Source organism: Elephantulus edwardii, unplaced genomic scaffold, assembly GCF_000299155.1.
Source record: "Elephantulus edwardii isolate Elephantulus edwardi_28Jun2011 unplaced genomic scaffold, EleEdw1.0 scaffold00017, whole genome shotgun sequence".
Taxonomy (NCBI): domain Eukaryota; kingdom Metazoa; phylum Chordata; class Mammalia; order Macroscelidea; family Macroscelididae; genus Elephantulus; species Elephantulus edwardii.
In genome coordinates, this window is record NW_006399767.1 from 14,696,227 (window position 1) to 14,717,764 (window position 21,538).

Consider the following 21,538-nt stretch of genomic DNA (forward strand, 5'->3'; position numbering starts at 1 on the left):
GTTCTGGGATTCCCATTCTTCTCAGAGTCAGTCACAGTTCGTTGTGATACACAGAGTCAAATGCCTTTGCATAGTCAATGAAACATAGACAGACATTCCTCTAGTACTCCCTGCTTTCAGCCAAGATACATCTGACATTAGCTATAATATCTCTAGTGCCTTGGCCTCTTCTAAATTCAGCCTGCATTTCAGGTAGTTCTCTGCTGATGTGCCGTTCCAGTCATTTTTAGATAATCTTCAGCAGAATCTTGCTTGCATGTTATAACACCTAATCCTATTCCTATATTCCTTTTATGTATGTATTCAAGATTACAAAATTACAGAAAAAAAAACGCATAGTAAAGTGGACTTGGGAGGGAATTTGAAAGATTTTTTTTTCCTTTTCAAAGAAAAAAAACAAACTGGGGGAAGGGGTGGCCAGGGAGGAAAATGTGCAACAATGAATGAATGGGGGAAAAATTAAGTAGAAAGAATATGCTGTAAAAAATATATATGTTACATTAAAAAAATCATTAATAAAAAAATAATAGATTTAACCTGAGAGGGAAAAACTTTAGATAGTAGTTCTTAGTCAAGGTTGGTTATCAGAAACATTTGGGGGGATTGTAGGGCGTAATATACATGTTGGGATCCTTTGTAGATCATACTAAACATGTACCAGATCCCTAAATGTGAGGTGATCAAATCCTCACTTTCCCACTTCTCCATCAATTCTGAGACAAGCTGCCCCCATGGCATTTTCTCTCTGACTAAGGCCTCTCAGAGCTAAGGCACAGTCTCACCAGTTAAAAGGACAGTGACCTTCAGATTGCACAACAGGGGGGTGCTGGCCAAAGATCTGGAGTTTCCCCATTATCTCTTTAGGATGACAGCAGCAAGCTCAGAGACCTCCCGGGGCCTTCCAGAGGCCCCCTCACTGACACCTGCTATTCAGAGGAAGAGCTCACAGAATTTACAGAAAGGCCTACTTAGGAGTATAATCAAAACAAAAGAATCCAAATGAGGATTGTCATAAGGACACATGGGTGAAGCCTGGGACCTTCCCTGCCCTAATGAGGATGCATCACACCTCCTTTGCAACCTGAGCTTCACGTTTATGGTCTTAATCATGCAGCCTTTCTGAGCCATCACTGAGTATGCATGACAGGCTGACACCCACCACCTAACAGGTGGATATTTTCTGTCAGGCCAGCCTGCCACTTGCTAACACTTGCTAAGAGTTTTGCTATTCTTCATTACCATAAAGATATCATTTTTAGAGAAAACACATTTAATAGGTAGGGGCTTGAGTATTTTTGAAAAGTCTCAGGGTTAGTGAAGAAGCCCTGGTGGTACAATGACTAAGTTCCTGGTTCCTGACAGACTGACAGCCTGAACTCCTGAGTTGGCTTTGTGGGAGAAGAGACCCGGTGAGCAGGCACCACACTTTACAGGCTCACAGAGCCTCTGGGGGCAGTTCCTATAGGACCACTGTAAGTCAGAATCAGTTTGCTAGCACACAACATCACAGTGATGTATGCTACAAACGGAGATCCACTGTACTTAGTTTTTAGATTACCATAAGAAACTGCTGATATTCATTCATAGGTAACTTAGAAAAAATTAGATGGCTTATGGTTCAACCCAATAAAATTTATCAACAGTTCATCACAGTAAGTGATGATCTGACATCACTGTGTACCTTCTCATGAAACATACCACAAATAAATAAGAGGAATTTACAGTTTTAAAGAGTCTTCAGAAATATATTAACCAATTGCAATATATAAACCTTATTTAAATCTTTACAACTGAATCATTAAACATCATCATGATAAATGGAGAAAATACTACATTGTCAAGGATTTTATTTTACTTAGGTCCACAATCAACATCCATGGAAGCTATTGCTGTGGTTGTGATGGCTTGAGTATGACCTCTAGTGACCCTATGAGTAACAGACCTGAACCCTGTCCTATCCTGTGCCATCTTCACACCTCCTGACACACTAGAGCCAGTTGCAGCAGTCAAAAGAGTCAAATGACTTTTGCCCATTCTGGGTCAGCAGTCTTGTTCTGGATGCCAGAAGTAGTCTGTAAACTTTTGTTATGAGACTCTTGTTTGAGATGCTATTGTCAAATGTTTTTTTCCCAGTCGGTAGGTTTTCTTTTCACCCTACTGGAAAAAGTTTTTGATGGACACAGGGATTTAATCTTTAAAAGGTCTCATTCATCAATTTTGCCCTCTCCGGACTGTGCATTCCTGTCTGTATTTGTCAGACTGTTTATACCATTGACTTGGCTTTGTAAGCTTGGTCCCAGTTTGTCTCTTATGAACTTTATGGTTTTGGGCTTTATTTCCAGGTCTCTGTTCCACCTTAGGTTGATTTTTGTGTATGGTATGAGATGTGAAGAATAACTAGTAAAATATGTATGAGGATCCAAAGGTAGGAAGAGGTGGAAGCAGAGGGGAGAGGATGGGTAGGGGTGCAATCACAGGGTTGCACAATTTGGAGGGGTTGAGGGGATCTGGCAAAGGAAATGGTCCTCCCCCTGGAGGGGACCTTAAAAAACAGGGTAATGTGGGCATAGTCCAATAGTGATTAATTTTATAAAACATAATGATGGGTAATCTCCTCCTATGCAATTTACTGCCCCTGAAAATCCACTGGAGGGCCAGTTATGGGTTGGTTCTGACTCTACGGTACTCAACAACAAGAACAACTAATAGGGATGATTGCATGAAACACAATGAGAAGGAATAATAGTGTGAAATACGATCTATGTCAACTTTGTAAGCACACCAATATAAAATACATTTAAAAAAATCAAATGACATATTGCACTGAGCAAATCTACAGCGAAGATCTCTTTAAAGTATTTTCAATTGCTTCTTCTTTTTTTTTGCAATAACACCTAAAGTTTATTGGATTACAGCCAAGGACTGGTTTAAGTTGCAGCACACACAGGACACGCAATTAGTTGAGGAGCCTACTATCCGTTCCCAAAGGGATCATCCTAAGAATTGAGACCCAAGAGGCGAACCCCGGCAGCGGCCTGGTCCGCCTCTGTGTCGCTCGCGGTTAAAAGGGCCGCCTGCACCGGGCTGGGGCCCCAGTTATGCGCGAACTCACTCTAGCGCAGCAGCTTAACCCCTGGTGCCACGGGCAGGCACACCGGGGGCTCTTTAATTGCTTCTTAAGCATCTGAAAGTTGGTAATGAACACTGAATATCCCACAGACTGCTAAAAGAATAAGCTGTCTTGGAAAGAAAGTGCAGCCAGAGTGCTCCATAGAAGCAAGCACGGTGAGAATCCGTGGAAAGGGCCAGTCCCTGGTGAAGGACATCATGCTTGGAGAAGGAGCAGGTATGTGAAAGACGGGTAGATTCTCAATCAGATAGACGAACACAGTGACTGCAACAGTGGGCGTGAACAGAACACTCGCTGTGAGGCTGGCACAGCTTCAGGAAGGGCTTCACTCTGTTGACTGTGGGGTTTCTAACAACAACAAATTTGGATCTTGGCTTAAACAAATAAACTGTAAACATAAAAATGACTGGCCATGATTTGAAAATTACTGGAGCCCAGGGACAGGTACGGGCCCTCATTAGACAATTCTCTCTACTTTTTGAGCAGTTTGAAAATTTCCATATTTTTTTTTTAAACTATAGAAAACCTAGAAAGGAGCCTATTATTGTTTTGAAAATACTTCAAAATTTAATAACGTCATTTCTTTTGCCAAGAATAAGGTACCATACCATATTTCAATTCATACTTCAGATTAAAAAGAAAGTATGAGGGCAAGAAGCCCTCCCTCTGGGAATAACTGAAGGCTGGGGAAATCAATTTTGGGCCCCTTCACAAGTTCCATCCCACCTAATCTTTACCAATCTTTGACTTACCTTATTGCTTCTCTTTTACCTTCGAGGTATCTTTTAACTTCATTGTTATGACACCAACTTGAATGTGAACAAGGGGGGAAAAAACCCAAAAGAGTTTTACATTTAAAGGACTATCAGAATTCTTCCACCTCTAAATCTAGTAATAAAAAAAATCTTCTTGACTAATTATGATATATTTTGCCTAATCAAAAGCAACCAATAAAAAGTCCCTATTGTGCCTGCAACTTTTAACAATTAGAAGAATAGGACTTGTGACTTAATATGTTAACTTATAACTACACATATATTATAATACCATTAATTTGAAAACTCTTGAGAAATCAGCCTTCATGAATACATATAATCTGGAACTATAAAATCCAAGTTTTACTTTTATCTCAGTTACAAACTTGACATGAGAGGTCAGTTTATTTAGGCTTCAAATCTTCTTAAACATAAAGTCAGGACACTGACAAGATAATCCTGAAAGTTTCTTTCTAAAAATCAATGGAAGAAAAGTCCTTATGAATAAAGATTTCCATTACTACTGTCATTACCTCTGCAAATTGCCTTATGGTATTCACGATCATGGCAAAAATCTTCTCAAAAAGGTAAACGCTTATGAGTTAAGGAGGCCTAATTGTTATAGTTTGAATTTCAGAAGCTGAATTCTGCCAGACTATATGAAAATTTGAAAAACAGACAGTATGGTTCTATAACTTTCCTATAAAATAAAATATATAATTATTACCTTTCAATCAGTGAATTCATTATCTCACTATTTTCTTGGAAAAGGCAAATGAGGTTGGTTGGTAGGGAGAGATAATTACATAAATGTTCAAAATGGCTTGCTCCAGAAACTGCAAATATAAACAAAAATTTAATGATTACAAGAGTAGGTCTTAGGTGGGAATAAACACGAGCAGACTTTGAAAAACCAATCAACTGAAATCCAAGAGTTTAAATCTGTCACAAATAACTTGTAGGAATTTAACAGGACGGCACAGGGCATGGAAATGACGCACGGGCAAAATGGAGTCAGGCAAGTCCTACACCGAACAACAGGTCACAATGTCCAGGTGTCTCAGCTTTAACAACATTTGTAAAATGGTATCTATACCTGTGTGATCTAATTTATGGGCCATATCAAACACAAAATAGAAAATTAGTGTAAATATATAATTAATGTACCCTGGAAAAGATAAAGCAATGTGGAAGTACATATAATAGTTACACATTCATACAATGGTTTTATCATGAGAAACTTACAAATTAACCATAATCACCATTGCAAATATGTGCTTGGGAAACTAGGTAAAATAAAAGTACCATTAATAAGTGTAATCCACCTTTATACTCCTTTAATGAAATAAATCAAAAGGGAATATAGAAAATGTGAACTAGCAAGTCAATCCCCACATTAAAATCAGATTCATTTGTGATTATTATGGAATAATATTTAATACAGTACACGTATAAAGATCCAAACAGAATCAAATTTATTAAAAAATTATGGCTTCTTTTAATTTAAATTGTGAACATCATCACAGTCAATAAACTGTGTTCTAATATTTTTCCTGGCTCCCATTTTTCTAAGTAATTTTTCATTCAAATTTTGGGCTGAAACACTATAAAACATTTCCTACTTTGTGAAAGAAATCAGAAATTACCTTGAACTTCAGATGGGGAAGGAACTCCATTTAAGTAATGAAAAAACAAAGCACAACACTTCAGGAAAGGCATGATTCCTGCTCTGACACTCCTCCACAGATGCCAGCCAGAAGGCCTCTCTTTCAAGGCACTGTGGAAGAGATATACAGTTACTACGAGACTCAACAAGAGAAGGTCATTCTAGCTAGAGTACAGTGTGAAAACAGAGGACTGATACTTAGAACTGATGGCATGCAAGCTTAAGAGGTAAAGTAAGAAAGTGGTTATTGTTGTTGTTATGTGAGGTCAAGTCGAATACAATTGATAACAACCCTATGAACAGCCAATCTGAAACCTGCCCTATCCTGTGCCATTCATATCATCTCTGAGACACTACAGCTCATTGCGGAAGTCACAGTGTCAATCCATCTAATTGGAGGTCTTCCTTTCCTTTGCTGATCTTTCATCTGTCCAAACATGATGTCCCTTTCCAAGGAATAGCCTCGCCTGGTTACATGTCCAAAGTATGAAAGATGAAGCTTCATCATCCTTGTCTCCAAGGAGAACTTGACAATACCCCTCCTAGGATATACCTAACCATTCTTTTGGCAGTCCATAGGATATTCAGTACTCTTCTCCAACACCACAACTGAAAGGCATCAATAATTCTTGTCATCCTTGTTCACGGTCCAGCTCTCTGATGCACAGGTGACTGAGAAGGCCATAGCCTAAATCAGGCATACCTTAGTTTTTAAACTGGCATCACTGCTCTTCAGTATTTGGAGGTCATCGACAGCAAATTTTCTCAATGCAATACATCTCCTGCATTCCTGTCTGCTGGTACCAAAGGTGCTGATTATTGATCAAGCAAGAATAAATCACTGACAGCTTCAATCTTTTATCAATCTATCATAATGTTGACTGTTAGGCTTGTGGTAAGGATCTTTGTTTTCTTGATGTTGAGATGTAATCCATACTGAAGGCTGTAGTTCTTGGCATTATGCAGCACGTGTTTTAAATTATCTTCATTTTCAGCAAGCAAAGTTGTGTCATCTGCATAATGCAGGCTGTTGATGAATCTTCCTCCTATCCTGAAACCACAGAGACTCGTGGTAGCATTCAGATATAAATGGTGATAGAGCCTCCAATGCTGTATTAAAGTTATAAAAGCAATTAAAAGCCACATAAACAGAAAATTTAGGAATGGCTGAATGGAAAAAGAAATTTATTTTGTAAACTTCTATTCAAATCACAAAAAAAGAGAAACATAAAATTTTGAAAAATACCAGTACCTTAGGTTAACAGAAATTATTCTGGTACATGACTTTCATGCTAATTGGTTTTACACAGATATAACTGCAATACATAAAATTCATATGCATTTCAGAACTTCATTAACTATAACTTTTAATGGACTTACAATATTCCAGGACACACTACTCATAACCAGTATCATATTATTCCTTGTCATCAAACATACACATATATAGCTTTTAATTTATTGCTAGAAAAATCATATGCATTTTTAAATTGTGATTTTAATGCAAGTTTTCAGAAAAGTTGGATTTTCATTTATTCGTTGTTCATTTTCCTCCCTACCCCAACTCCAGTTCACATTAAAAAAAAAATTCATTGTTGTGCAATTTCCTTCCTCCTCTTCTCCCCTCCCCTAGGTCACTTTGCTATACACCTCTTTTTCTAGACTGTGGTCATACAAACAATGCCTAAAAATATATTCCTTTTAAAGAGTTCTTTTCCTCATCTGTTCCAATCCAGTATACATTATTTATCCCCTCTTCTCTTAGTTTCACCCCAACCCTCATGTCAGTTGTTTTATAATAGTGGTATTATGCAGTATTTATCCTTTTGTGACTGAGGTATTTCCTCAGCATAATGTCCTCTGAGTTTAACCATTTTTTTTTAAGAGGAATGGTACCATATTTATTGTTCACCTTTAAATATTATCTTTACAATAATAAAAGATAGGGCAAGGTTCACATTTGTTGCTCATAGAGGTTAACCATTTTTCTAATAATTCATTTTAGTAAAAGTATACAGAGACTTAGGGTTTCCAGTCATTCATTGTTGCACTTTTCTCCCTGCCCCAGGATTATCCATTATATATAATATTTTATGAATTCCTTGTTTTTCAGTGCTGCATAGTATTTAATTGTGTGAATATACCACAACTTCTCTATCCATTTGTTTGTTGATGGACACATGTTAGTTGTTTCTATTTCTTTGCTATTGTGAACAACTTGGCAATAAACATAGGTGTGCATATATCTGTTTGGGTGGCAGTTCTGATTTCTTTAGGGTATATTCCCAGTAGTGGAACTGCTGAGTCAAATGGTATTTCTATTTCCAACTTTTTGAGAAAGTGCCATACTGACTTCCATAGTGGTCGCACCATTTCACACTCCCACCAACAGTGATTAAAGGTTCCAGTTTCTCCACAACCTCATCAGCATTTGTTGTTTGCTGCTCTGTTGAATTTTGCTGTCGTTACTGGGATGAGACTATATCTCATAGTAGTTTTGATTTGCACCTTTTCTATTTCCTTTTTCATGTTACCACCCACTAATAACTGTCACGTAAAGATATGAGCTCACCTTCCTGTATACTGGCGAAGTGTTTTATACAAATCAAGAATTGCCAATTCTTCTTCACCAGTAGGGTTTTCTTGATCCATGCCATTCTCTTCTGAAAAATAAGGAAGTATCAGCACCCTGCATTTGCCTATTAATCATGACTGGTATTGAAATCAGTTAAGGATCCAAATACATTCACACAGTAATATGAAATGAGAATGTGCTTTCAAAAGACACACAGACTCTAACTGCTGAGGTGTGAGTAGTGCGCTTTGGAAAAAAAAGTTAACATGTTTCAAGATGTTGACTGGCCTGCTGAGGGTAAAACCATTACATATATTGTCTTAAAATATTCTAAAAATAGGAATCTTGAATGAAAACATAATGGTGAGTTCATGAGGGTATTAATAAACACAGAAGTTGAAACAAAATTCTAAAAGCCTTAATCATTATGCTGCTAAAAAATTACTGAACTTCTGAAATAAAGTATAGGAACATTCACATTGCTGAGGGATTTTAAAGGGACAAAGAAATGTGCTTCAAAAAGTAGCCTACCCATCAACAAATGAATGGATAAGAGAACCTGCAGTATATTCACACAATGGAATACTATGCTGCATTAAAAAAACAAGGAACTCATGCAATATTATTCAAAATGGTTGACTCTGGAGAACATTATGCTGAGTGAAATATCCCAGTCACAAAAGGACAAATATTACATGATGCCACTGTTGGGGAGAGACTGAGTAAGATGGGTTCAATAAAGTCTACTGTACTGAAACAGAGGAGGGAGAAAACTGTTTAAGAGAGATATATAACTAGGTATTTCTGTCATCACAGGAGACTAGAGCGAGGGCTACATGGTGGAGGGGACCTGGGGGAGGGTTTGTAAAACAATGAAAGAATCTTTTCTTTTACTTTTCCATAATTTTTGGACTCAAGTACTTATAACTTGTTAGTCAAATTTGAGCCTTCTAGGTTGCAACACCCCCATGATACATCTTCAAGGATATGAACATGTACGGCCAAGCACAATCAATAAGAGTGCATCTAAATTCCAAAATCAATCTCCATAATAGTCTATGTGTTTCCTACTGCCAAAGGGGCCCTTTAGAGTAGTGAGAGAAGATCTTCACCCTGAAACCCACAGCGTCCCTTTTCAGCAGGAAGTAGCTAAGAGAATACGCCATCCCCTTTTCCTTATGAACACTTATTTTTAAACAGAGGAAACTCAAGTGCCTCCTTTGAGAAGCTGAGAAAAAGATGTGTTACCTGTACATGAGGTAAGTAAGATCTGGACGATGTGTGCCATTGTAACCAGACGGAGGATGTGGAGGTCCCCAGTACCAAGGCTGATCCCTGAAAAATCCTGGCACTGCAACGCGGGGAAAGCGAGCACCAAGCCCACCTAGACAGCAAGCGGAGATCACAGACTGAGACTTCCTTCTTCTCCCAGCTAAACATGGTGAGCTCCCTTTCAACCCTCCCACTTCCCTTAGGAAATCTGTTTCTAAAGGATTCACAGGTTAAGGAGCAGTGGTGGCACAGTGGTTTGAAGAGCTGGCTGCTAACCGAAAGGCTGGTTTTTCCAACCTACCAGCTATTCACTTGGGATTAAGATGTGGCAGTTGTTACGTGCTGTCAAGTCGCCTGTGACTCACAATGCCCCTATGTACAATAGCTCTGAAACCTGCTCTATCCTGAGCCAACCTTATTGTCTCTGACACACCCACTCCCATTACCCAAGTTACAGTCATCAAGAGTCTTCCTCTCCTGTGCTGTCCCTCCACCCTCTCAAGCATGACGTCTCTAAGGACTGGTCCCACCTTACAACATGTCCAAAGTATGTCAGAAGGAGCTTCAGAATCCGTGTCTCTAAGGAGCAGCCTGGTTTCACCCTAAGACAAACCTGTTCATTTTCCTAGCAGTTCCAGCACCAAAGTTCAAACGAATCAATCATCCCTAGTCAAGTACATAAAGCTGACAGCACTGGAAACCACCGGGAGCAGTCCTAAACTGGCCTTTATGGGCACCAAGAGTTGGAATTGACGCAGAGGCAATGGGTTTTCTTTTCATATACATGAGAACTTCTACTAGACTTTGTTAAAGAAAATAATATTAAAGGGGTCTTGATGGGTGCTATTATGTCATTAGTCCTGTGGTGCCCTAAAATGTCAGAAACAACCAACAAAACTTCAAAAACCCAAACACATTACCATGGCGTCAGAACTGACTATGAGCTGATGCGCTAGTGGGTTTAAGGAGGGTTAATTGAGTTAGCAGGGCAACTCTCTAAGGAATATGCCACAAGAACTCCCTAAATGTAGCTTATTGTTAGAAATGAAAATAATACATAGAAACTTTCCAAGACAGAGGCAGTGGAAAAAAAGCATGGATGTTTGACCCATTAAAATCTTGGTATATCTTTTACCTCTTCCTCTTATGAGCTTTTTAGATAAATTCATCTGAGACTTTGCTAGCTCATTCGTTAGCCTCCTGCTGCTGGTATGGCGGTGCTAGTGGTGGTGGCTTTAGCAGCAGCTCTTATTAACTCATTGCTGCTGGGATCAAACCACACCTGATCATACACTGCTTTTCCAAGTATGTATACTGCATGGGGGGAGACTGCCCACCTTTCTTCCTTGCAGCCACTGGTGGATTTGAACCGCCAGAGACACTTGACCTTGGATTAGCAGCACAACTGCTTATAGACTGGACCACCAGACTTTAATAATAATAATAACAACAAATAATAGCTACAAATAAAAAAGCTTATCAGGCACATACCACTCTAAGTTCTTTTTGTAGACTATCCCACTGAATTCTTACAGTCATATGAGGTAGTCCTAACCAATTTCTAGATGCAGAATCTGAAGCCCAGAGAGATTAAGGGGACGGTACTTGAGGCTTCTGGGTGAGACAGTGCATCCTGTGTCCTGTACAGTTTTTATGGTTGAGATAGGACTGAAATCCAGCTAGCATGCCGATATGAAGCTGGGCTTGCATGCCGATATGAAGCTGGACCTGCTCTGAGGACATACCTTTTCTTAAGCGTTCAAAGGAATTGCCTGCTAGTAAGCAGTGTGATTGTGCTTATGTGAAACCTATACTTGGACTGGGAAGCAGTCCTCAGAACAGAGCAAGGAAACACTGCATGGGTCAAAATCAGGAAAGGAGTATGTCAGTGATGCATTCTGTCTCCATATCTTTTCCATTTATACGCAGAACAGATTATTTAGGAAGCTGAGCTTTCTGAGGAGGAATGAAGCATCAGGATTGGAGGAAGACTCATCAACAACCTACATTTTGCAGATGACACCACCCTGCTTGCTGAAACTGAGGAGGACCTGAAGCCCTTGCTACAAAAGATGAAGGATGGTAGTCTTCAGTATGGATTGAAGCTCAACATCAATAAGACAAAGAGTCTCACCACTGGGCCAACTGGCAGTACCATTATAGAGAAAAGACTGAAGTTGTTAACAATTACAACTTGCTTGGCTCTTGGCACCAGCAGTCAGGAAACCAAAAGACAAATTGCACTGGGAAAATGTGCTGTCAGGGACCTCTCCAGAGTACTAAAAAGCAATGATGTCAGTCTAGAGACTAAGGTGCTCCTGATCCAGGCCACGGTCTTTACAATTACTTGTAAAGTAATCACAGAACTGGATAATGACTAAAGATGACAGAAGAAATAGTGATGCCTTTGAATTGTGCTGGAGGAGAGTCTTGAACATACCATGGACCACCAAGAAAACAAATAGGTGTCTCTTGTAGAGGGTGAAACCCAGTTTCTCCTTGGAGGCTAGGAGTTTGAAGCTCCATCTCACATACTTTGGGCATGTGACCAGGAAGGACTGGTCCTTAGAGAGGAACATCATGCTTGGAAAGGTGAAGGGACAGCGTAGGAGAGGAAGACCCAGGATGAGATGGATTGATACAATAACTAGAGCAATAGGGGTTGGTGTGTTGGAATCAGTGAGACTGGGTCAGGACAGGGCAGGCTTCAGAGCTGCTGTACGTAGGGTCGCTATGAGTCACAGGAGACTCCACAGCAAATAAAAACAATAACAACAACAAATAGTGTGACCACAGAAATCCTAAAATGCACTAAAGCACTATATGGACCAGTAATATTCTTTACAGTGCTGGCATTGTCTTTATCTCTTTACAGGTAAAAAGGGAGGCTTAATTACTGACCTGGGCCACAAAGCAAATAAGAGGGAGATAAACATTTAATTGCTTTGACATTCAAATCAAACCTCAATTAGATTCCTGGATTTTTTTTTAAGCTCTTCAGGAAAAATCCATAATGAGAAGTGGTAATAATGCCATATGATAATCCCTGTGTGGTGCTGGAGAAGAGTGCTGAATATACCATGCACTTCCAGGAGAACAAACAGGTTCATTCTAGAGAGCGTGAAGCCAGTCTGCTGCTTGGAGGCAAGGATTCTGAAGCTTCATCTGACATACTTTGGGCATGTTGCAAGAAGAAACCTGTCCTTGCAGAGGGACACCATGCTTGGAAGGGTGGAGGGACGAAGATAGAGAGGGAGACCATCGATGAGATAGATTGATTCGGTGTCTGGGGTAATGGGGGAGGTGTGTCTGAGACAGTAAAGCTGGCACAAGACAGAGCAAGTCTCAGGGCTGTTGTACACAGGGTAGTTATGAGTTACAAGAGACTCGACAGCATGTAACAAACAACAATAACCACCACCTTACATTACTCAGCAAGTCAAAGATAAAGTTATGTAGTACGATAAAGAGACCATCAAATTCAACTTGCAAAATACTCACCAACAAATGAAACATGTCAATATCTAAAATGCTTGGAATATCTCCCTGGTTTTCATTAGGCACCAATGCTAAATGTTTAAAGAGAAATATATTAGTACATTTCTTATGCCAGTAAAAGTATTACATTATCTTATAAATATATGTAATTATGTGTATATGTATTATAATGTATAATAAAGTTTGGAGCTCTGAGGCAAAGGCTGTGCATCTTTGGTGGTTCAACTCCACCAGTGGCCCCTCAGAAGAAAGATGAGCTGTCTCCTATTGTAATTTCAGAAACCTGAAGGAGCATCCCTATGAGCTGGAACCAACTGACAACAGTACAATCAAGTTTACTTTTTTTTTTTTGCATGAGCTACAGAAAAACCCATAAAAGCTAGAACTCGTGGAAGGCAGAAATCTGTCAGAAAAGGAAAAGACAAATATTTTCCACTAAAATAGGCTACAGACATGGTAAGAATATGCCCTGCCTAAGGTGAAAAACTCTCTTTTTCTGGAGAAATAAGGCAGTCCTGTTCCATTCTGTCTTACAGGTTTCACTGGACAAAGGAATTCACAACCTAGAGCTTATATGGAGCTTATATATGAGACAAACAAAACATTATCTTAAAATAATTATATCATAATAGACAGAAGTGAAACCACTAAAAAAAAATTGGAGAAGATGAGTAGTTACATGAACCTATATATTGTAAATGTAGTAACACTCACATGCAAAAAGTTTAGAAAAGTGTCCTTGCACCACTGAAAGCGATGCAACCGTCCAATGTGCTGATGCAAATCTTGTCAGTGACCTAAGACAGTCATCCTGAAAGAAAGAAGTTAACACAATTAACAAACATGCCAGCACATGAAGCAGCTCTGCTCTTTTATGAATGCTTGTTCTAAGCACAGCTAGTCAAAGCAAAGCTACATGCATAACTAAAGCTCTCTAGCTTGTATGGGCACTGAATACATGATGTCTTACATGCCATGTCTCTAACATGGGGCAGCATCTAATAATGAACTAACTTTGTGCTGAACAAATAAAAGCTATCCCTGTGCCACCATGCTGCCTCTCTACTGAAATGAAAAGAAGGCACATCTGTCAAGAAAGCTAAGAAAACGACACAGTATCCTTTCTATCTGGTCTGAAGGGATGCTCTAAAAGATGGGAAATACCCCTGGTAGTGGGAAAACAATATGATTTGATGTCCATTCCTTTTCAACTTAGGAATGGGTGCACATTACCAGGATCTCTGTAGTCATTAAAAACATATGATGACTATGCATTAGGATGAGAAAGCTCTCCTTTATAGTAAAGGGTAGAAACAAAACTACATGTAAATATAAAATTGTACTTAAATCACTCACTGCTTTTGAGTTGGAATCAACTGATAGCTGAATCTGATAGTTTTTAGAGGCTGTAAATCACATGGGGGGAGACTGCCCATCTTTCTCCGTCAGAGCCACTAGTGGATTTGAACCGCCAGAGGCACCACCTTTAAGTTAGCAGCACAAGGCTCTACCCACGAAGCCATCAGGATTCCCCAAACCAAGTTTACTCAGGGATCAACATGCTGTGTGGAAAAGACAGACTGGTGATACGATGGTGGTTCAGTAACAACTGAGAGGATGCCAGGCCTTAGTTTTTATCTCAATATCAAAGCTTACTTCCTCGCTTTCCCTTTATAAGTTCACAGAATTCAGTGTGAGGAGAACAAAGAAGGGGAGGAAGAACCAAAGACGGTGAGTATCACAGATGAAGGATATTTAACTCACAGTGTAAAAGGCTCTGGTGGTGGCTGACACCACGCAGGACAAAGAGTTGGTGGCCTGCTCTGGTAAGGAGTGCAGACTAGGAAACTTTACAGAGCAGCTGACTTCCCACATGGGGCCACTCTGAGTTGAAAATGGACTCAAGAGCATCAAACAACATGGCTGAGGGGTTTCCAAGGAAGTAAAGATTAGTATATATCCTAACAATCAGGAGCTGGACTATGAACTATAACAAAGGCCCGAGAACTCGCGACTTGGAATTGGCAGTAATTCTGTTAAGTCTGATGCAAGGTGGCATTATGGATCCTGGTGACTGATTAGGAAAGAGTGAGATGCAGGTGAGAGATTACTACTTTAATCAAGGTAAGAAACAGTAAGAACAGAACCAAACAGGTAGAAGTAGAATGGAAGACACAGAAAATATACGCAGGAGGGGAATTCAACAGAACAATCTGAGGGAATGCCAAGGTAAATGACACATCAGAAAGTATTATTTCCAAGAGGAAAATGTGCAACAATGAATAAATTTTGTTTAAAAAAAGTATTTCTAAGTTTCTGGCTTGGTCAGATGGTTATGACAGTAACTAAGATAGCAATTCCAGGAAGACAAAAATGTAATTTTATCGCTGAAGTGAATGTGCCTATAGGAGAGCCAAAGCATCCTGGTAGAGCAGTGGTTAAAGCATTCAACAGCCCTGTGGGAGAAAGATAACATTTACAGCCTTGGAAATCCTACAGGCACTTCTATTCTGTCTTGTGGGACTGCTATTTAGTTGCAATCAACTTGACAGCAGTAAGTGGCTGACGTTGGGTAGAAGAAGATGAAAACAAAAAAGCAGGAAATAAGATGATGGATCTGCATCCAATTTAAAGAACTGAGTTGGAGATAGGTATGTGGGACTCACTTAGCTATAACTGAAATCAGAAGCATAGATGGAGCCTGCTTGGCAAGAATTTTAGGATAAGAGAACTCTGGAGGGATTAAAACAACATTTATAAGAGGCAACAGACTAGACTTGGAAGCAGAAGACTAGACTGAGGAGGACTAGTCAAGGAAGGTGAAATAAAATGAAACAAAACACCACCAAACCAGGAGTGTCACAAAAATCAAGAGAAAAGTTGAGTTTCAGAAGGAAACAGTGTTAACAGAATTAAAAAAACAAAACAAAACAAGAAACACCAAATAAGAAAAGGTGTAAGAAATGCTCACCCAGAGTGACAGAGTTCATCTGCTGGCCTTAACAAAAGCAATTTCCAAAACATAAAAAAGGGTTGGAGCTGGAGTCAAATTGCAGAGTTTAAAAGAACAGTTTGTAAGAAACTGCAGACATGTTATACTTTTTTCTCTAACAGTCTTGCTATATATCATGTTATACATGCATACATACAGTATACATACATGGACATTGAGAAAGACGAAAAATGATATAAAAAAATGGGATATGCTATTATCTTTTTTCTGTCTTTACATCTTTTTCTACTTGTATAGTATAATGAAATACGCTTTGGAATGCCTTTGTAAAAAAAGAAAAGAAAAAGGAAAAGGAAAAAAAATTAGAAAAGTTCAAGTGGAAGAGAGAAGGTAGGTGATGCTGAGCAGGGATGGTTAAGAGGAGAGATAACTGGACATGCTCAGTCACAGGAAAGTGCTGAGAGAATAAAAGAAGGAGGTTTTTATTAAAAAAAAAAAAAAGGTAAAAAGAGAGGGAATGGATGCCAGATACAGGTGGAAGGGGAAACTACTGTACGTTTATCCTGAAAAAACAGAGAGAGATATAAATGGACATAACTTTGAGGAATGGGATTCAGGAAAATAGAAGTAGTTAACCATATACTTTTTTAAAAAAAATTCAATGTCATTATTTTGTGTATGTGTACCATCAGATCGGATCTGACAGGTACAGAAGGAGGTTGCCCCTCCTTCTCCAGCGAAGGATCTGGTGGATTTGAACTGCTCACCTCTGGGATTGCAGTGCAGCTTCTTGCCACTAGGCCATCCACAATGGCAATATACTTTTAAATAAGGAAATTTAAAATGGTCTTCTTTCCTCTTAAAGAACAGACTGCATTTTATAAGGCAAGTTTAACTTTGATCTCATAACCTCAAAAGAATAGTTTAGGGAGCTCTGGTGGCCTAGTGGCAAGAAGCTGCACTGCAATCCCAGAGGCACATGGTTCGAATCCACCAGATGCTCTGCTGGGGAAGGAGGGACAATCTCCTCCTGTACCAGTCAGATCTGATTTGACGGTACACACACATACAAATAATTAAAAAAAAAAAAATTAAGAAAGGAAAGTAATAGGCCTCTCTTTTATCAATACAGGTGGAAAATTCTAGATAAAATATTAGTGAATCGTATACAAAAGCTATATAAAAAAGATCTTCTACATTGTGACCAAACTGGGTTTATTTCAGAATGCTACTTCAAGAATGCAAAGTTGTGGAAGTTAACATGCATCAATGTAAACGGATTACACACTAACACAAAGCCACAATAACAGAAAAAACAGATACATGAGAATCAACAGTGCACTGAAGAGATGGACAAAAGGACAAAAAACCAAGGAAATAGAGAATTGCCTTAAAAAATGGCTTTCAGTGAAACTGTGCTAAAGAGGGTTATCGGTTAAGAGATTAAGGTGTGCCTGATTCAAGCCATGGCATTTTCAATTGCTTCTGATGTATCTGAAAGCTGAACAATGTATAAGGAGGACAGAAGAATCAATGTGGTGTTTAGTGAATATCCTATGGACTGTCAGAAGAACAAGTCCATCTCAGAGGACGTGCAGCTAGTCTCCCATACTTTGGGCATGCTGTCAGAAGGGGCCAGTACTTGGAAAAGGTTATCATACTGAGAAAGGTGAAGGGTCAGGGAAAGAGAGGAAGGCTCTAAAGAGATGAAATGACATAATGACTGTAATAATGGGCTCAAGAATATCAGAGATTATGGGGAGCTCTGGTGGCCTAGTGGCAAGAAGCTGCAACTACAATCCCAGAGGTGCACGGTCCACCAGATGCTCTGCCGGGTAAGGAGGGGCAATCTCCTCCTGTACCAGTCAGATCTGATTTGACGGTACACGCACACAAAAATAATAAAATTTAAAAAAAAAAATCAGAGATTGTGAAGATGGTGTAGGCTACAGCAAGGTTCAGATGTGCTGTTCATAGGGGCATTATGAGTTGAAATGGACTCAATGGCACCTAACAACCAGTGAAACATAAGACAAACTCTATTCTATACATTTGTGATGTTCTTTTGAATATTCACATCCACTACAGCAAACTTACCTGTATTTACTACACTGGTTTTCACTTTTTAGTTAAGCCCTTACATCAGTAGTTCCCAATTCTACCACTTGGGAAACTTAAAAAAACCCAAAAACAAAAACAAAAACAAACCCAAAACAACACCAAACAAACAAAAACCCACAACTACTGCTATAGTCCATCTTCAGAGATTCTACATGAATACAACTAGATGTTTTTGCTTTCTTTTTTCTTTCACTTTCCCCCCCTTTCACTTTTACAATTATAAACTTGAAGAGTAGGTAGCACAAGACATTGCTAAACAAACTAGCAAGTCTTGTCTGTACCTGATATACTCCTTCCTCATTTTCTTTAGCAATGCTGTTGTTTTTACGACTCATAGCGACCCTGTGCACAACAGCCCTAAACCCTGCTCTATCCTGCACCAACCACACTGCCTCTGACACGCCCATCCTGATTACCCCAGTCACCGAATCAATCCATCTCATAGAGGGTCTTCCCCTCCTGCACTGTCCCTCCACCCTCCCAAGCATGATGTCCCTCTCCAAGGACCCGTCCCTCCTGGCAACATGCCCAAAGTATGTCAGACGAAGCCCCAGAATCCTTGCCTCCAAGGAGGAGCTTGGTTTAATCCTCTCCAAGATGAATCTGTTTGTTTTCCTGGCAGTCCATGGTACATTCAGTACTCTTCTCCAGCACCACAGCTCAAAATAAACGTACTTAATTTGACATTGTTGTTGTTGAGTACTTCTGAGTTGGAAGTGACCCATAGCTGACCCTCCAGTGGGTTTGCAGAGACTGAAAATTCCACAAGAGGAGACTGCCTATCCTTCTCCCACAGAGCAGTTGGTGGATTTGAACTACATGCCACTAGGACACCAGAGCTCCCTAGTCTGATGTTGTTGTTGTATACCATCAAGTTGAACCCGACCCATAGCTGACCCTTCGATGGGTTTCCAGAGGCTGTTTAATTGCACGAGAGGAGATTGCTCATCCATCTCTTCCGGAGCAGCTGGTGGATTTGAACTGCACGCCTTTGGGATTGCAGTGTAGCTTCTTGCCACTAGGCCACCAGAGCTCCCTAATTTGGTGTTACTTTACATACATATAGCCACCACTCTTTTCCAAGCATATGTCTACACACTTGGAATAATAGTGGGAGTAGAGGGATAGAAATGCTTATTCTTGAATTATTGATAATGTAGTTCAAATTACAGAACAAAACTCATCCTCTACTACATTTAACTAGTTTTTATAAGTAGCAAAAATATATTTATTATAATTATTATGTTTATAATATAGTTTATACACACACTCCAACCCCCACACACCTATGCTACCAGTAATTAAAAACAGACATTTCCATCCCTCTAATGCTTGGGAAAGAGTGGTATAATTACTGGCTAAAGTCTACTCAAAAGAAAAATTATGAAAAAATAACATAATTCTTTTTTATTGAGGAAAACATTATTTTGTCAATATCCTTAAAGAAAATGAGTTTCACTATAAAAGGAGTAATTAATTGCACACGTACATAAGATTTCTACGTTTAAGGCAAGAACCACCTAATTGCCTCTCATCTATGATCTGAACAGAGAACTTACCAATCTGCAAGGCAAAGGACCAAACAGTGGTTTATCTTCATCACTTAAAATTCTCTCTGTAAAAGCACAAAATTGCCAGGTTTCAGAATTTATGAGCCATTTCAGTAGACTTAACTTTGGGTGAAAATGAAAGACATTTCCTCAAATGACATGAAGCTATAACCTCCATCAATATGAGTTCTGCTACAAAGTCTTTTTTCCACACTGATGCCCCCTTTGTGTGTATTCTGCAGGGGCTGCACTGCTAACCCAAAGGTGGCACCTCTCTGGCAGTTCGACTCCACCAGCGGCTGGCTTTGCAAGAAGGAAGACAGGCAATCTCCTTGCCTGCTCTTTCAACCTTAGCAAACGTGCTGAAAGGTCGGCGATGTGTGCCTCAACGGCAGTGAGGTGCTGCAATGGTTAAAAACTGGAGTCCTTAAATGATACATGTCAATCCCAGCTTGTGACTAAAGAGAAACCCACCTCCAAATCTCTTACCTATGCTCTGGATGGTGTATGCACAACTCCCCCAACACATTATGGGTACTCGCGGATCCTCTTCATTGGGGTGAAGCTTTAGTCCCACCTTGTAAATAGCAGTTCCAAATGTCGTCAGCATTTCTTTTATGCTTTTAGAGTAAGGGTTTCTGAAGTGAACACGTATAAAGTTAGTTCAAAACTGACCCTCATATCAAGCAGATGGCTGTGTTGTTTTAAGACAACATATATTATTTTCTTTTATTTATTCATTGTTGTACATTTTTTCCCCTCCACCCCCATACCTCCAGCCCACCCTGCAATGCACCCCTTGTTCCAGATTGTTCTCATACATATAATGAATACTTTATCATGTATTCCTTTCGAACAGTTCTTCCCCTCATCTGTTCTAATGCAGTGTTCATTATTTATCTACTCTTTTCCCATTCCCAACCCTTCCCAAGTCTGTCTTATTTTATAACAGCAGGATTATGCAGTATTTATCCTTTTGTGATTGAGGTGTTTCACTTAGCATAATGTCCTCAAGGCTCCCCCATGTTGTGTAATGTTTCACTATTCCATTATTTTTAAATGCTGCATAGTATTACATTATGTGGGTGTTCCCTAGTTTCTCTATCGATTTGTTTGTGGATGGGCACTTGAGTTGATTCCATTTCTTTGCTATTGTGAATAATGAAGCAATAAACGCGGGTGTGCATACATCTGTTTGAGTCATGGCTCTGAGGTTTTTTTTAGGAATTCCCAGTAGTGTAATTGCTGGGTGTCAAAGGGTATTTCTAACTTTTTGAGAAGGCACCAGACCACCTTCCATAGTGCTCGTACAGCTGTGTTTCTTAAAAGCAATTTGACATGTTGACATTTAACCACTAAAACATGATTCACTAGGTGGTTATACGTAAGAGAAGGTTACAGAAATGTAAATTATCCTGCCTCAGAAGAGCTGATCTAAATGGATTGACAGAGGGAAGGCAGAGAATAATAGGTGGAGACCTACATATTAAACAGTGAGACCCTTGGACCCATGTTCCTCTGATAATGTCAGAAACATGTAACCACTGCCATAGAGATTTATTTCTATAGTGAAGAATCCTTGGGGAAAGTGTTACTAACATGGACACCTTATGGCAAGTGGCTCCCCCAGTAAAAGCCCAGCACTCTGATTATGTAACTGCAGTTCACAAGTCTCTAAGTTTGAACCTGCCCACCAGGTTCTCAAGCTTTTTAAATGCCTTGTTTCTGAAAAGTCATACAAAGATTGAGTATTTTTTCTTTTTAATAAAAAGCACCAAAATAAGCAGAAAAAGGACACAAGACAGAAACAATGTCTCTCCTTCTGTCTCCTTGCTGCTGAGGCAGAACCCACTTGGAGCTGACCATCCAGAGGGTTTTCAGAGGAGGAGACTGCTCATCTTTCTCCCTGGGGGCTGTTGGTGAATTCCAACTGCTTGCCTTTGGGTTAGCAGCACAACTCCTAATCACTAGGCCCCCAAGGCTCCCTAGAAACAATGCAGAAGGTAGAAAACTTAAAG

The 21,538-nt window shown here is 39.5% G+C and overlaps 1 protein-coding gene across 2 annotated transcripts in view; it reads right to left on the bottom strand.

Annotated features, from left to right (window-relative positions):
* Positions 1 to 21,538, bottom strand: part of UBR2 (ubiquitin protein ligase E3 component n-recognin 2) — a 169,334-nt gene that overhangs the window by 11,863 nt on the left and 135,933 nt on the right. For both annotated transcript variants that reach the window (XM_006881986.1, XM_006881985.1), the window contains exons 35-43: positions 20,010 to 20,158; positions 19,530 to 19,585; positions 13,611 to 13,707; positions 12,900 to 12,967; positions 9,375 to 9,510; positions 8,124 to 8,214; positions 5,532 to 5,662; positions 4,613 to 4,721; positions 3,883 to 3,939 (exon numbers count right to left, since the gene is read on the bottom strand). In XM_006881986.1, the coding sequence (XP_006882048.1) occupies positions 3,883 to 3,939; positions 4,613 to 4,721; positions 5,532 to 5,662; positions 8,124 to 8,214; positions 9,375 to 9,510; positions 12,900 to 12,967; positions 13,611 to 13,707; positions 19,530 to 19,585; positions 20,010 to 20,158 (894 nt within the window). The remainder of the gene's footprint in view (positions 1 to 3,882; positions 3,940 to 4,612; positions 4,722 to 5,531; positions 5,663 to 8,123; positions 8,215 to 9,374; positions 9,511 to 12,899; positions 12,968 to 13,610; positions 13,708 to 19,529; positions 19,586 to 20,009; positions 20,159 to 21,538) is intronic.